An 18110-nucleotide genomic window follows, 5' to 3' on the forward strand; every position below is an offset into this window, starting at 1 on the left:
CAGTAGTATTACCCCCTGTAGTGTCCCCAGTAGTATTCCCCCCTGTAGTGTCCCCAGTAGTATTCCCCCCCTAGTAATCCCCCCTTGTACTGCCCCCCAGTAGTATTACCCCTTGTAGTGTCATAAGTAGTATTCCCCCCTAGTAATCCCCCCTTGTAGTGCCCCCAGTAGAATTACCCCCTGTAGTGTCCCCAGTAGTATTCCCCCCCTTGTAGTGCCCCCCCAGTAGTATTACCCCCTGTAGTGTCATAAGTAGTATTCCCCCCCTAGTAATCCCTCCTTGTAGCGCCCCCCAGTAGTATTACCCCCTGTAGTGTCATAAGTAGTATTTCCCCCCTAGTAATCCCCCCTTCTAGCGCCCCCCAGTAGTATTACCCCCTGTAGTGTCATAAGTAGTATTCCCCCCCCTAGTAATCCCCCCTTGTAGTGCCCCCAGTAGAAATACCCCCTGTGGTGTCCCCAGTAGTATCCCCCCCAGTAATCCCCCCTTGTAGTGCCCCCAGTAGAATTACCCCCTGTAGTGTTCCCCCCCTAGTAATCCCCCCTTGTAGTGCCCCCCAGTAGTATTCCCCCCCTAGTAATCCCTCCTTGTAGCGCCTCCCAGTAGTATTACCCCCTGTAGTGTCATAAGTAGTATTCCCCCCCTAGTAATCCCCCCTTGTAGCGCCCCCCAGTAGTATTACCCCCTGTAGTGTCATAAGTAGTATTCCCCCCCTAGTAATCCCCCCTTGTAGCGTCCTCCAGTAGTATTACCCCCTGTAGTGTCATAAGTAGTATTCCCCCCCTAGTAATCCCCCCTTGTAGCGCCCCCCAGTAGTATTACCCCCTGTAGTGTCATAAGTAGTATTCCCCCACTAGTAATCCCCCTTGTAGTGCCCCCGCAGTAGAGACGTAATGAAAATTAAAAAAAACCCACTTACCTGAAACCCGCTCCTGCTCCCGCCGCCGATACCAGCTCCTCCGTCCGCCGCTTTGCATTATGGGAATGACGTCACGTCATGACGTCACTCCCATTACCCACTGCGGGAGCCGGAAGATGTCCGGCTCCGGCAGTGGGAGCAGCAGCCGATGAGAGTCTGTCTGACTCTCATCAGCTGCTAAAGCAAACACACAGCTGCCGGCGCCGGCGGCTGTGTTTGTGCTGTGTAGCGCTGACTGAACTCCGTCCGGTCAGCGCTACACACGCGGTGCAGCTGTGTCACAGAGACACAGTCTGCACCGCGGCCCGCATGGTACGCAGCTGAGGCGCCCTTCACTATGTGGCACCTTACGCAGCTGCGTACCATGCGTAACGGGAGAACCGGCCCTGTGTACCCCCCAAAAAAGCAAAGTGATATAGGATAACAGTACAGAAGTGTATTATTGGCCCTAATAAAAGTATTAGGGGTTCTTAAATTGTGTCAAATGGCTGTTATATACATACTTCTAATACAGTCAAATAATGTTAGAAAGCAAGTGTTGTTTTCGCTAAATAAATATTCTACTAAAATTGGGGGTGCATAGAAATGCATATATGAATATATTTGTGTCATTTAAGACACACTTAAAAAAACTTCAATATATGCCTCAACACCCACCTGCAACCTTAAAAACACCTGTCCCATTCATATAGAACCCCCGTATACCTGTCCCACATCAATTAACCCATTTTAGTGCACTTTGCATTTTATCACCCCAAAAATTACATGTCATTATTGACCAAATGAAGATAATTAAAAAATATTTTTGCCTAATTAGTCATTAAGGAGGGTGTCCCAGTGGTTCTGAATCAAGCCACAACATTTTTACCTTAGAATAGGGATTTTCCCCAACTTTTCACCTACTCAGGAGGTGATGAAAAGTAATTTGCACTAAATGTTATGTAGAAATTGCACACGCGAAAACCACGGTTAATAGGATTGCAAGTGTTTAATTGCGCAATAGGCCGTTTATCACGGCTTATCATGGCTGATTGAATCCCCCCGTGTCATCAATTTCAAGCATTGCCTTTTCTGCCCAGTGTAATTCTATGTAGTGCATCTAGAATGGCTGGCCCACCTGATAGGATGAAAAATCCTTGCTACGGATGACCCAAAATGGCTGCCACACCCGTTGTAGTAACCCCTTTGTCTCTGCATTTCTTGCAAAGCAAAACCTATTTGTTGAGTTCATAGTTTCTGTACTGTATTATGGGGGTGATTCAGAGATGGACGCTAATAGCATTACTGCTACATTTTTGGATGCAGCAGCGATGCTAAAATATGATAATGCAGCAGGAGGCACCTGAGGACAAAAGACGCCTCCTGCCAGCATCACTGAACCAACTGCTGCTTCCAAAGACCAGCATCGGATAACCGCAATCCATCAGTTATCGGTCATCTGAGTAAGCCTACACTTACTCAGACTGGCTGCACTGCTCAGTCGGCTCCAGGAAATGTGCATCGGAAGACCCAGATCCTGGCTTCAGCATGCTTACAAAACGCCCCCCCCCCCTCCCCGTTGTAAAATGGACCCGGTGACCGCCCCCTCCTCGCCCCCAAACGGCAACAGCCTGTCAATCAAGCTGGGGTGAAGGGGTACTGTGAGCAATCTCACAGTACCCGTTCTGCACATGTGCAGAATGGGTCCTGCGCATGCACAGCCCTCCCGCCTTAGGAGATGTACGCAAACTATCCGGTTTGCGTACATCTCTAAATCATGCCCTAAGTTTTATTATCTGTTAAGAAGCTTTAGTACTATTGGAGAAAGAGCACTTTATAAATAAAATAATTATTATTTAGATGTGTCCTTGCTCATCTAGCCTCAATACGCTATGCAGCGCGATATGCCTAGCGTGAGTGAGCCGCCAGGCCCCGTGGTACTCTGCCGAAAATGCATCTGTGACATTTGTATATCTGTGTGCGACTGGAAACGGAACTTGGCATGGAAAAAAGCTGTATCACAGCACTTCATATACAGATTCAGAGACTCAGTCACATACAGATATACAAGTGTCACATATCAAATTAATCAGCACAGTCTCCTGGTGTGTCCTAGTTATATCACATTTGCAGTTAAGATGCATTTTTGGCGCAAAAAAGACGCCAGGTGCTAGCAGAGTCTCACGGGACCAGCCGCACCGAGAGGGGCAGTTTGGCGTGACTGCAGAAAAGACAAGTAAGGACACATCTGTATGCTCAAGTAAGTAGAAATAAGTGTATAGTATAAGGAGCGGTGATTTGTATATCTTTTGAATTTCCTGTCTTGTAGGTTCTGTATATAGGGCCTGATTCAGACCCGGTCGTAAGCACTGAGCACTCGCAACCGGATCGATGGTGGCACACAGCGCATGACGGAGCCGGCTCTGTCGTGTGCATGCGCGAGACCCGGCTAGCGACGGGCAATCCGTTGCTCCGGGTCTCGCACCAAAGGGGGCGAGCTGTCGATGTTAAGTGACAGCTCGCCACGTTTGGTGGGCGGGCCGGAGGGGGTGGATGTCCAAACGGAGGCGTTCTCGTTTGGGGGCGGCCCCACTGACAACACTCGTGATGTTAGTGGAGGGCTTCCGGCTCTGTTAGAGCCGAAAGCTCTCTGGGGCTTGCGATGAACGAGACCTTACCACAAGGGTCTCATCGCAAGCCCGATGGTCGCGATGGTCTTGACCATCGCGACCATCATCATGGCCGCTCGCTATAGCTGTGGGTGGTCAGGAGCCAGGAGGCCGCTCCAAAAAAGAAAAAAGAAACGCCCTGATTCAGAGCGTCCGGCTTTGAATCAGGGCCATAGTCCATTAGGTAACAGTGGTACATACCTGCTAAATAATTATTCAATTGTTTTATTTTTTTGGGAATTCAAGTTAATGTTCTCATTGCTTTGACAGTAGAGGTAATCAGCAAAAGAAAGGTTATGATTTTGGTTAGAAAACTGAGAAGTGCCTGTGACATTTATCCAGATGAGAGTGTGGATAATTATACTTGACAGGGTAATAAGCAGAATTAAGCCTTAATTATTGGCATTACATTGCTAACATTATATACAAACTGTAACCTGACTACTGAAAAGGATACAATCTACAATCCGTCCTCCCTGAATGTGCCCTTTTTGACATATACTCAGTTGAATGAACTTCCCAAAGCGACTGGAGTTATTATTGTAAACAGTCTTCGCATTCCCAAAGGCTTCCATGATTGGGCTGTGAAAATAAACGTAAAAACAAATGAATATCACATTACATCCAGTATAGATAAATCAGCTTACCACTAACAAAAGTTGAGTAAGTCTATTGTGGAATGGCATTTATACAACATCTTGTGTTTGCATCAAATATTATAGTATCTAAATGATAACATTCTTTATTGACTATAAATTCACTTTGCCAGTAGTTTCCTGCATTCCATCTTAATGGCTGTCTCCAACTTCTCCAAGGTTAACAGTGCATCACAGATAGGAAAGGCAGTGGCAATGGGAGTCACCCTTTCTGTGTGGGTAAAGGGTAATTCAGCCTTGTGTTAAAAAAATAATAGTCCATATCTGTACATAATAAATACTTATCGAGAAAATACGTTAGAACATTGAACTAATCCAGGGAATGAAAGTGTAACAGTTTGACAATGTAATAAAAAGATGATAAAATGGTAGGAAACTGGGATGAGCCCATGCACATGGGTCCCTGGGTCCAGGTGGACCCACACTGCACACCCTGCAACCATAATTATACTTACCGCTCCGTGTGGTGGCAATTTTCCCGGTGTTAGAGAAGTCTCCGGCAACATGGCATGGGCACCATGTTCCCAGAGACCTACACATGCACAGTAGACTCTGACACAAAACCAGTATGGTCTATTCATGAGCAAAACGAAAACTGAATTGTTACTTTTCACTATATATCACATTGGTTCGATGTGATATATACCTTTGTTAAGTAGCAATTCATGTTTACTTACCTCTCAGACATCTTTATGCGCTGTCCAGGGGTCCGACGGTCCTGTCTTTGGCTGCGGTCAAGGGTGGGCATCCGGAAAGCGTAGGCAAGTCCTTCCTGCGCATTCCCCAGCGGCTGAGGTCAGGGGAGGCTGCAACTTCCCTGCCCGCTTTGTGGCGGTGTTCAGATTACGCTATCCTGAGATGGCGAGTATGAACACAAAGGAGAATTGGACAGCAGAGCTTTCCATCCTTTAATGAAATGCACTCACCATACTAAAGTATGGTGATGCGATTCATCCACGGAGCGGAGGCGCTGTTGGAGAAGTAAATAACTTCTCCACGGTTACCTGCTCTGTGAATAGCACCAAGCACCTATACTGCCTCTGGATGTGCTGTATTCTATCATACCATACCAAATACCTGGATTTTATTATTGTATACCTGGTAGTCATGTCTAGTAGAACCGGGAGAGGTACTAGGACAAATATGCTAAACTTCTCCTACATTGCAATATTTGTATTTATCAAGACAATGTGATTTACCAAATCTTGGAAATAGATAAAGTGGAGAAGTTGCCCATACCAACCAATCAGCTTCTAAAGGGTCGGTTCATTGACATTAATCTGCTTTAAAAAAACAGACAAACCTACAGAATTTCTTTTTGTTTCAGTATGTTTGTCCTACTTGTTCTTTACCAACCACTTTTTTTCCCCAAGGTAAAAAAAAATAAAGGCATGGGGTTTTGGGGCATGAGAATGATTGCACACATATGCAGGGCATATTCCCTGTACTGACATTAAATTAGTAAAACACAACTGCGGTGAGGTGTCATCTTGTCACTCACATCCCAATACTGTATGTAGCCTGCTAGATGCTTGAAGGGACATGGAGCAGGACCTGACAAGTTAGATGGTATCTTACACATTTTACACAGATGAAAACTGAACACAGTACTATAGTAACTGCCAGGGATGGTGTAAAGATCAGTTTGTACAGGAGGCCTACTTCACTTGTATGCAGCTAACCTGCTCCTTTTCCCCACCGGAGACCTCCATCACTGTTACAGAGGAACAGCAAAACATCTAGGTTAAAAAGTTTTGCTACAGAGAGGCCACCACACTACCTTCTATAATTCCTTTTTCATTTCAGATCTCTGTTGTGTTTAGGCCTCACCCCCTTTTCAGTTTCCTGCGTGGTTACTGAGAGCATATAAGCCACAGTGAGTACATGTACGTCCACCCGTCATCGACATATATGTATAAATAGTGGGAACATGTAACTCCCTTCATAAAAAACAGACCCGACTCCGGTGTGAGCGGCGCCGACTCCGGAATATCCCGTGTCGTCACCAGCTAAATTCCGGGTCTGATCTAGACAGGAACTCTGTACCAACTCCGGGTCAGACCCAGAATTTTGGTGGAAAAGGGGTATTACCTAGAGCTGCTGGTAACAAGCACAAGCTTGTGGACAATATTAATAGGAAATCATTATTACCTGCTTTCCAATATTGCTTGTTCCAATATGACATCATTATTACCTGCTTTGCAATAGTGATTGTTCCAATATGACATCATTATTACCTGCTTTCCAATATTGCTTGTTCCAATATGACATCATTATTACTTGCTTTGCAATATTGCTTGTGCCAATATGACATCATTATTACCTGCTTTGCAATATTGCTTGTGCCAATATGACATCATTATTACCTGCTTCCCAATATTACTTGTTCCAATATGACACCATTATTACCTGCTTTGCAAAATTGCTTGTGCAATATGACATCATTATTACCTGCTTTCCAATATTGCTTGTTCCAATATGACATCATTATTACCTGCTTTGCAATATTGCTTGTGCCAATATGACATCATTATTACCTGCTTTGCAATATTGCTTGTGCCAATATGACATCATTATTACCTGCTTCCCAATATTGCTTGTTCCAATATGACATCATTATTACCTGCTTTTCAATATTGCTTGTGCCAATATGACATCATTATTACCTGCTTCCCAATATTGCTTGTTCCAATATGACATCATTATTACCTGCTTTCCAATATTGCTTGTTCCACGCTGGCTGTCTTTTCTTTTGATGAAACTTCCAGGGAATGTTGGCTCATTGCAGATAGGTACTTTAAAATGAGCTTTGTGCTTTCTGTCTTTCCTGCCCCACTTTCACCACTGAAAAAAATAAAACATTGTATATTAAAGTATACAAGATAAATGTTTGTATCTAGTTGAAAACAAACTTATGTCACTTAAGATTGTCCAGCAGAGTTAAATTTGTTATCATCTTCTGCACACCTTATGACTATTTATATGTCTACTACACTAATGCACAGCACAAAGGCCATATGGTACCTAGCACTTTTTGTGGCTTACTGGAAGCAGAAAAGATGCCAGGGTGCCATGATAGAATACTACAGCTGCATTTCTGTCCCAGTGTCCAGTGTCCTGGGGCCCTTGCTGTGACTTTCTACCATCTCCAAAGTAGTGATAGTCAGTGAGGTCAGTGAGGTAAGTGATCTGCACTCTGAATCCCTGGCAGACTGTCACTATACAGCGGCGTTTGTGTCGTAGATGAGAAGTTATCAAACTGTTATCTCGTAAGGTTTGCTGCCTGCTAGTCAGCAGAGGTAAGTAATATGCGCTATCCGGACTATAGATACACAGTTAAAAGGTTGACAGTGTCTAGGCAATCTTTTTCGACAGGGACAAAAGGTCGACACAGTAAATGTCACCAAGGAAGCTGGTCGACATGTACAAAGGGTCGGCAGTGTCAAAAGGTTGACATAAAAATTTCAACCCACAACTGCATAGTAGTAAGATTTTTACAGTGACAAATTAATAAATATAGGCGCAACTGCACTATGTATCACTTTGATATATAGCAATACGTAATGCTCCCATTACACCACCAATTATAAATAGGCTCCTTAATCATCAACCTACATCTTAAAATATATGAAATCTAGATTATATAAGGAAAATGAAAATTAAGAAAAAAGTCTAACAATAAAGTCTACAAACTTCAAGCAAAATAAGATGAAAACACAAGGCAAATTGTAGTTAACAATACTCTTAGTTGCCTACCCTCCCGCATCCTGCGGGAGACTCCAGGTTCACTGTGGAGTCTTCCGCTGCCCTGGAAAGATAAATAAAATCCTGGATTCCCCACTGCTTCCACGGATGTGATGGGGAGGAGCATGGGTGAGAGAATGTCATGACGGAGCCCGGCGCAATGGAGTCACCAGATCCCCCGGACTTTAGGGACACTTGCAGCCTGTCCCGCCGGCAAGTGCTTAGTCATCGATGACTGCAACAGTGAGGTGAGCACTACACAGCAACAGCGGCGCATACGATCCGGGGCTTCCAATGGAGCGTGGCGGGGAGCACCTGCACAGCCTTGCGGAGCTCCCTTCTCCCGATACAGACATAGGGAAGGATGCATCAAAGGAGACAAGCATATTTGCCCCAGCATCCACTATTGGGATCGGCGGGGAGTGCCTGAAAGGGATCGTGCTACACTCACCTCTCCACACTGAGGCCAAGCAAGTCAGGCAGCAGCTACCCGGCCTGGTAGAGCTGCTGGCCTGGCGTGGAGAGCAGCACTGGTGAGGTGAGTGACAGCGAGGAAGCAGCTGGGAGCTTGGGAGGAGAGGCTAGAGGAGGAGGAGTGCCCGTTCCCGATGTGAGTGGCTGTAGTTTTACCTGCAGCAGCTCCATAGGCTGGCACTGTCCCTTGTGTGTGTGTAGGCTGGCTCTGCCGCCAGTGTGTGTGTGTAGTCTGGCACTGACCCCTGTGTGCCCAACCAGTGGAGGTTTCAAAAATAATTTGTTAGGGGACTCATTTTGGTTGAGTCAACCAGAGACATATACTGGGCTGATTCTGACTTGGACGCAATGAACATGTATATTAGTGATTCCTTTGTGACTACACATACCACTATACACAAACCCGCTCTGGCAGCCTGCTGCACTTAGTACTTTTGTTTTCACCGGCCACTGCAGGACACACCCCTTAGCGGCAATAGAGCTAGACATGCCCTTTGGGCAGAGCATGACATGCCCCCTCAGCATCGCGTTGCCCGTCGCGCGGCACATTCTAATGTCTATAGTCTCCCTGAAACTAGTTTTCAAAAGTAGTCAAGTATGACTATGCTGCTTTATGATAAACAGTCTGTCCTAAAAATCACATCATCAAAATAATGTAACTTACAAAACTAAAATCAAATGTCATTTGAGCAAACATATATCTATATAGTTGACAACTGTCTTGGGTTTTAAAAATCCCCCCTGGAATTTTTGGACTCAGCAGCAAAGTGTAAATGAAATATTTTAAAATGTTAAGCAACTTTGTATAGTATGTATCATATGTACAGTATTAGTAACTTTTATATCACTAAAACATGAATTACTCTGCATTCGACACTGCCTGAGGAAGGGCCAGGTGCTGTGACATGCATTGCAGTTTTAAGTGCGAATTTCAATTTTCTTTTATGTTTTATATTTATACCTGATTTTTTATTTGTGATTCTGTATTTTTTAATTATTTGTAATTTTACTTTTTCCTCTAACCATTTTTGTCTACAATAATGAAAACTATTTTGATAAAAAAAAATTAATTTTGTTTATCCGTGACAATAGTGAGTTGTATTATGACACCATTAATCTAACCAATAAGTCATTTGATTATCGATTATCAATTTTTTGTTGTGTCATTCCTTATTTGCCAATTGCAGCCCATATTTCATGTTTGGGTAAGAGGTTGTTTGACCACTTATATCATAAGTGCTGACACTACATTTAACAGTCCTATATTGCTAGGCTCCCATTTATGGAGAGTATGGGACTAGTTTTGCACAGCAGAAGTGTAACAATGAAGTATTAATCTATACAGTACCCTTCTCAGCGCATGAGATACTATCCTGTTTTCAATAATGTTTTGGTTATCTCAAATCTGGCAAAGAATGGCGTGAATAAGAATGAGAAATTTATCCAAAATAATGCATTAGAAATAGTACAGAAATGTAAAAAAAAGTTGTGTATATGCCTGGGGTGGGTATGAAATCCCGGTTGTTGGGATGCCGCTGGTCAGAATACAGTCAGCGGCATCCCGACAGCCAGAATCCCGACACCCATAGGAAGTAACAATAAGTATTTTTCTAACCCTTACCCTAACCCCTACCCTAACCCACCCTCCCGGTGCCTAACCCTAACCTTCCCCCCTCGTGCCTAAACCTAGCCTCCCCCTCCCCACACCCTAAACCTAAGATCCCCCCCCAGTGCCTAAACCTAACCTCCCCTTAGTGCCTAAACCTAGCCTCCCCCTCCCCGCACCCTAATCCTAATACTCCCTAACCGGTGCCTAACCCTAACCCTCCCCCTAATGCCTAACACTAACCCCGCTAGCTAACCCTAACCTCCCCCTAACACCCCGATACTTACCTTCGGGATGCCGGCGGTCAGGATACTGGTGCTGGGATTTTGGCGCCAGTACGCCTGAATGCCGACTGCATCCCTATGCCGGAAGGTATAAATTCAGGGAATGCAAAATGCAGTCTGACTGTATTACTATAGATACTATTAGTTATAAATACCAGTGACTATTCATTTGTATATGTGTACTGATAATCACATTTCCATGTACACATACTGAAATCAGTGCACATATAAATTAACATTTCAATATACAAGGGGAACATTCATATATGCAAAATACTTGTAACTATATACATTTTAGTGCTTCAAATCCAGCACAGGGCCTGATTCAGAGCCGGACGCTGTGACCAGAGCGCTCGCTCTGAATCAGGGCCCTACCTAAAAATGGAGCGGCCTCCCGGCCGCTCGCATAGCTGTGGGTGACCACCCACAGCTATAGCGAGCGGCCAAAAAGATGGTCGCGATGGTCAAGAACATCGCGACCATCGGGCTTGCGATGAGACCCTGCGGTAGGGTCTCGCTGCCGCAAGCCCAGGAGTGCTTTTGGCTCTATCAGAGCCAAAAGCACTCCCACTGACATCACTAGTGATGTCAGTGGGGCCGGACCCAGACGGTAGGCGTTCCCATGGGAACGCCTCCGTATGGGCAGCAACGCCCCCGCGAGCGGGTCTGAATTAGGTCCACAGTGTGATGGGCAATTCTTCCTCAAATTAATTACTTATTTAACTTTTGGTGAAATTATTCTTTAAACTAATTACACAACATAAACAACAAATAACTGTGTAAATAAATTTGATAGTAATATTATGTGATAATACTAACAAATTAAATGAAAACAGTCACAAATTATGTAGGTTGAATTTAATACATATTTTGGATTAAATAATTTGCATTTCATCACCCTGCCATGTACTAAAGAGATGATTGCTGTAATTATAAGAAGAGAGAGTGTGTGTGTGTGGGGGGGGGGAGAAACACATCTGCGGCCAAACCAGCCACAACAGTATGTTTAGGTTTAGCTACAAAGTTAAACATCATCCCTTATGCAATTTATTTACAGTATCATAATTATGGCATTGAAAAGCAGAGTCTCAGTACAGTAGTGCATAAGGAATTCATAAAGTGAGAGAAGCAGGGACTGTTTAACTAAAAATAAACTCTGCTGATGGTGCCGAGAACAGTGTAAATGGCCAAATAAAACGCAAACTGTAAACTCATTTGGGCAGCTTTAGCCAATCGAGAAGAGCTGCAGTGAGGTAATAAATAATCTCTTATTAAAAACTCAGCGTCTTGTAACTTGGCGCCAGAAGGAAAACTACAAAGAAAAACAATGCTGTTGCTTGATTTGTAACCACTGCAGGGCTGCGATGAGGTAGAATGAAAATGAGAGTAAATCAGATAGGACCTCAACAAAGCGCAGATAATATTATACACAATGCTCTGTGAGCACACTGCAAGTCACGTTAGAACACAAAATGGCATCAACCAGCCTTTGCTAACTTCTGGCCCGGGCAGCGCTGGGCTCTTCAGAATCTTGGCGGCTCATACACAGCCGGAGCCATTACCAACAGATGGCAATGCAGTGGGGTGACGTCACAGGCCACACAGCCGCACACTGTCTCACCCACTAACAGTGCATGTACTTCAGTGACTGAGGGGGTCTATGTACTAAGCCTTGAAGAGAGAAAAAGTGTAAGGAGATAAAGTACCAACCAATCAGTTCCTAACTGTCATTTTTTTAAACACATCTGACTGGAGAGGTGGAACACAACAGTTAAGAGTCAACTACAGCAAAGGTCTGTTTACACCAATGTGGAAGATGCCCACCAGTAAATATGCGAATATATGTCTGATATAACTTTTGCACATGCTACAGTGCACGTGTACATCTATGATGATGATGAATCACAACAATAAGCTGATCTCAGTTACATTATATAAATGAATAGACACCTTTTTAAGCCCTTTCCGCAGAGGATATTACGTTATAATTATATTTGTATAAGTGTAAATACACCTCCTGTACACATGACGCATATGCTTCTAATGCAGGGGCAGATTGCATTTGCCAGATATTTTTCATATGCTCTTATTCTAGCATAAATGATGCCCATTTTTTGGACAACTCTGGATTAAGGACCTGATTCAGACCCGCTCGCTAGCAAGCGTTTGCACGCAGACAGCTGATGTTTGCAATCTGCGCATGCACATGCATCACAGTGCGCGTGCGCAAACCAGTGCGAGAGATCGGGAAGCGTTCGCTTGCTGCGCATAGACTGTCCAGCAGAATGAGTGACAGGAGAAGCCATTTGTGAGTGAAGACAGGGGCTGGCCGTTAAAAACGGGGGAATGGGGGTGCAAACGCAGGCGTGCCTGAGCGTCTCAACGGCGTTTCAGAGGCATGCACGATTTAGAGACAGCGTCATAGTACACGTCACCTGGCTGGATTTTAAACTGAAGTGCTTTTGGTAGTTATGGTCAGCCACAAGCGCAGCGATCGGATCAGATAGCACCCGATGTACCGATGGTTGCATACACTTCCTGGAGATGACGTGCGCAAGTGGGCGTCTTAAGACAGGCTGGCGGGCGTCTGCATACACAATGCGATCGCACATCAAGACATAGTGGGCGTGCTAATGCCTTGCCGTGCGATCGCCTGCCTTCCCAAATTTGCATACGCATTGTGCGAGCGAACGTATCTAGCGAGCGTGTCTGAATGAGCTCCTAAGCTCACAGTGCATATTGTTTCCAGACACCAGGTATAAAAGTTTTGAATATCTTGGCATTTCTGGCATTAATTTATGGCTGTCTATCATTTCCTTTGAGACTGAGTGGTCTATTTGCTAAGCAGTGTTAGGAGACAGAGTGAAAAGTGATAAGGTGCCAGCCAATCAGCTCCCAACTGTCATCTCACAGGCTGTGTTTGAAAAATTACAGGTGGGAGCTGATTGGCTGGCACCTTAACACTTTTCACTCTGTCTCCTAACACTGCTTAGTAAATAGACCCCTGAGGCTTATTTAAATCAATGCTAACTGCTTATTGGTTGCTTTAGATTACTGCTCATTTATGTTTTTGTACTTTTTAAGTATATATCCTCCCAAAAATGTTTAGTATATTCTAAATATAAAGGCTAGTTGATGGTGTTTTGTGTTCTAACATAACTTAGTTGTGTGCTCACAGAGCTGAAGTCACAGCATTTTGTGTAGTATCATTTGACTATAAGAAATCTTATAATATTATATAGTATATGTTCATTTTGAATGCCTTTCCAGTAACAGCTATTTTGCTTTATACTTTACAATACTTACAAGATAAGTCATGATTTAATAATAACTGAATGCTAAATTACACACTATCTTTGCTTCACGTTAAGCTAAAAAAAAGTATTCCAAATATATCTTTATCAATTTATAAACATAAGCAATATGTTTAAAGCCACAAGGGGGCGATATATGCCTAAAGCTGGCCACACATCTAATGATTATCTGTCCAACCAGCCAACTAGTTGATCGGTTGGAATGAAAATCTGGTAAGGTATGGAAGCAAACAACAATCAGCAATTTGTTCCTAAATGCTGGAAAATGGACAAAAACTGTTGTTTGAACAAATAGTTTAGATCAAACATTTAACAAACTTGTCTGACGACCATTATCATCTGTTTTCTGGCATTTAGGAGCAAATTGCTGATCATCATTTACTCCCATTCCTTACCAGATTTTCATTCCAACCAATCAACAAGTTGGCTGGTTGGATGTAAGTTGGTCTAGTGTGTGGCCAGCTTAAGACTTCTGAACTAATGGCTAAAAGAGAGAAAAAAGCTTACAGATTAGATTTGCCTTTTAATTTAATTATTTTGTTTCATGGTAGGATATCACCCTAAATCATCTCAGCAGAGTTATTTTAGGACAAAGCATTCCCAGGACTTTACAGTTGCTAATCTGAATAGTTTTAACTTGAAAACTATTTGTACATAGGAAATGACTCACATTACGCATGCCTTGGGTGCCATACCCCAATTTACACATTAGTCATCACTAATACATAAAACGGGATTTGTCAATAAAAATTGACTTAGAATTTTGGTTGGAAAGTTGCATTTATGACCATGTGTTGTTTATTAACGTTAATGGGTTAGGTATGATATCCCGACACTTAGGATGCCGGCTGTAAATATACTGACAGCGGCATCCCGATGCTTACAATCCCAACAGGGGAACGGTAAGTAATGTTCCCTTGTCCTATTTACCCCTAACCCTCCTTTCCTGCACCCTGATACTAACCCTCCCTACCCCTCACCCTAACCCTCCCGGTAAGTGCCTAAACCTAACCCTCCCGGTAAGTGCCTAAACCTAACCCTCCCCCCTTAGTGCCTAACCTCCCACTGGTGGTGCCTAACCCTAACCCCCCCCTATCTGGAGCCTAACCCTAACCTCCCCCCTCCAGCAGCCTAACCCTAACTTTTCCCCGGGGCGCCTAAATCTAACACACACACACACACACCCCCCCCCCCCCGCGGCTAACACCTATCCGGCCCTGCTGTACTCGTACTCAGGATGCCGGCTATCGGAATTCCGGCGTCTGCATCTTTAGCCATGTCAAGATTCCATCGCCGGTCTTCCCACGCTGATCAGGATTCCAGTGCCGGTATCCCGGCAGACTGCATCCCGGGTTTCGGTATATTAACCGCATCCCACATTAATATATAATACCAAATTCCACAATGTTTTACAAGTTGGAACACACACAGTAATAAAACATAACCGGGTAGCCACAGACAGGCAAATAAGGAAGAGCCACCATCTTGCAAGCTTACCATCTATAGGGAAAAAATTAGTACAGGGTTTGACAAATCCCAGGGGCCAGGTTGCCATGGCTACCAGATTTTGCTGCCTGGCTACCAGATTTTGCAGTGAGGGAGAAAGCAGATCCTCATCAGCTCCTGCGGAGATTCGTGCCTATAGTAGTGCGGTGTTCATTTCATGCACAGGAGTGCATGTGCTGAGTGTCGTCTGCGGTGACTGTTGAGCCTGTGTCCGTCCTGGCCTGTGCCGACTCCTCCTGTCTGTCCCATCCTGCGCTGACTCCTTCTCTCCATCCCAGCCTGCACTGACGACTCCTCTCCATTCTGGCCTGCTCTGACCCTTGCTCTCTGTCTCAGTCTACGCTGATCCTCCTATATACGTCCCGGCTGTCTACTGTCTCCTATCCCTGGCTGCATAAAGCTCTCCGGTAATAGTGTCTATGCATGGCCAGGGATTGCGGAGCAGCTTCAGAGGGATAGTGGCGTGACCATGAGGGGAGGGGGGTTCTGTTGTCTAGCACCATTGTTTTATATGAAATGTGGTACGTTATTAATGGAGGGTGGTGGTGAAGCAGAAAAGCTGTACAGAGCAGTGAGGGGGCCTCCATGTTACCATATCCATTCAACGGTGACCATTTTGTGGACTAGTATAGTGTGTATAACAGTTGCATAACACACTCAATCACTCCTGTACTTTTTTTGGGCGGACAGTCATCTGGCTTCTACACTTTCATCCTGGCTTCTAGATTTTAGAAAAATTTGTCAAGCCCTGGATTAGTACATGACGCTAAGTGCTATTGTACCATTCAGACTGCAGTGGGAGAAGTGCTTCAGGAGGCTATTTTATCCGGTCACATAGCAGTGTTGGTTCGGTGGTCAGTGGGTTGCTTAAAGCCGGGTACACACTGGAGCGATGTTGTGCCGATATGCCCGTTTGTAACGACATACCGCTTACATCGCTCAGTGTGTACCGGCAATTGCTTGCTCCCGCAGTCACTAGCGATGGTCGCCAGGTTTGATTGCTGCACATTAAACCTAGTGATATCACTAGCAGACAGTGCATTGTTAATGAATGACATAGCAGTGATCATCCGTGGATCATTAAAGTCATCCAGTGTGGACGCACAATCACTGTTCACATGTATTTGTTCCAGCCAAAGAATAGGAAGGGAATAAATAGAAGCTCAAGTAAACTGTGTAGAGGAGTAGTATCAGGTACAGTAGCTTTAGGAAGACTGAGTACAGTAGGTTACTTGGAGAGCTTGTCAGAAGAGGTTAGTTTTTAGGGAATACAACGGATAGAAGGCTAGAGGAATGTCTTGTTGTAGTAGTGAGGGCACTTAGAGGTCTATGTACTAAGCCTTGGAGAGAGATTAAGTGGACGGAGATAAAGTACCAACCAAGCAGCTCTTGTCACTTTACAGGCTGTGTTTGAAAAATAACAGTTAGGAGCTGATTGGTTGGTACTTTATCTCCATCCAAAGCTTAGTACATAGACCTCTTAGTTTTAAAAAAGGTCCTATAACCAGAAGTGGGAGCAAGTAATGCATGTGGATGAGACATAGATCTTCTACAGAATGGAGGGGCCAAGCTAGGAGCTATTTTGAAACAAGTGACTACAGCCATGGCCAAAAGTTTTGAGAATGACACAAGTATTGGTTTTCACAAAGTTTGCTGCTTTAGTGTTTTTAGACCTATTTGTCAGATGTTACTATGTTATACTGAAGTAAAATTACAAGCATTTCATAAGTGTCAAAGACTTTTATTGATAATTACATTAAGTTTATGCAAAGAGTCAATATTTGCAGTGTTGACCCATCTTTATCAAGACCTCTGCAATTCGCCCTGGCATGCTGTCAATCAACTTCTGGGCCACATACTAACTGATGGCCGCCCATTCATGCCTAACCAATCCTTGGAGTTTGTCAGAAATTGTGAGTTTTTGTTTGTCCACCCCCTCTTGAAGATTGACCAAAAGTTCTCAATGGAATTAAGGTCTGAGGAGTTTCCTGGCCATGGACCCAAAATTTTGATGTTTTGTTCCCCGAGCCACTTAGTTATCACTTTTGCCTTATGGCAAGGTGCTCCATCATGCTGGAAAAGGCATTGTTTGTCACCAAACTCTTCTTGGATGATTGGGAGAAGTTACTCTTGGAGGATGTTTTGGTACCATTCTTTATTCATGGCTGTGTTCTTAGGCTAAATTGCAAAATAAAAGCCTTTGACACTTATGAAATGATTGTAATTTTACTTCAGTATACCATAGTAACATCTGACAAAAAGGCAGCAAACTTTGTGAAAACCAATACTTGTGTCATTCTCAAATCTATTGGCCATGGCTGTACATGTACAGTCAGGTCCATAAATATTGGGACATTGACAGACTTTTCAGATTTTGGCCTCTATTCACCACCACAATGATTTTGAAATGAAACAAACAAGATGTGCTTTAACTGCAGACTTTCAGATTTAATTTGAGGGTAATTACATCCAAATCGGGTGAACGGTGTAGGAATTACAACAGTTTCAATATGTGCCTCCCACTTTTTAAGGGGCCAAAAGTAATGGGACTATCAACTCAAAAGCTATTTCATGGACAGGTGTGGGCTATTCTCTCGTTATTTCATTATCAATTAAGCAGGTAAAAGGTCTGGAGTTGATTCTAGGTGTGACATTTGCATTTGGAATCAGTTGCTGTCAACTCTCAATATGAGATCCAAAGAGCTGTCACTATCAGTGAAGCAAGCCATCATTAGGCTGAAAAATCACAACAAACCCATCAGAGATAGCAAAAATATTAGGTGTGGCCAAATCAACTGTTTGGAACATTCTTAAAAAGAAAGAATGCACCGGAGAGCTCAGCAACACCAAAAGACCCGGAAGACTACGGAAAGCAACTGTGGTGGATGACAAAAGAATTATTTCCCTGGTGAAGAAAAACCCCTTCACAACAGTTGGCCAAATCAAGAACACTCTCCA

The 18110-nt window shown here is 43.9% G+C and overlaps 1 protein-coding gene across 1 annotated transcript in view; it reads right to left on the minus strand.

Moving 5' to 3' along the window:
• Positions 1–18110, minus strand: part of MYO10 (myosin X) — a 293546-nt gene that overhangs the window by 137608 nt on the left and 137828 nt on the right. Inside the window, exons 5-6 of the mRNA XM_088459632.1 lie at positions 6934–7068; positions 4026–4150 (exon numbers count right to left, since the gene is read on the minus strand). Of these exons, the coding sequence (XP_088315758.1) occupies positions 4026–4150; positions 6934–7068 (260 nt within the window). The remainder of the gene's footprint in view (positions 1–4025; positions 4151–6933; positions 7069–18110) is intronic.

This window comes from Taudactylus pleione, unplaced genomic scaffold, assembly GCF_031769625.1.
Source record: "Taudactylus pleione unplaced genomic scaffold, aTauple2 ptg000917l, whole genome shotgun sequence".
Lineage (NCBI taxonomy): Eukaryota > Metazoa > Chordata > Amphibia > Anura > Myobatrachidae > Taudactylus > Taudactylus pleione.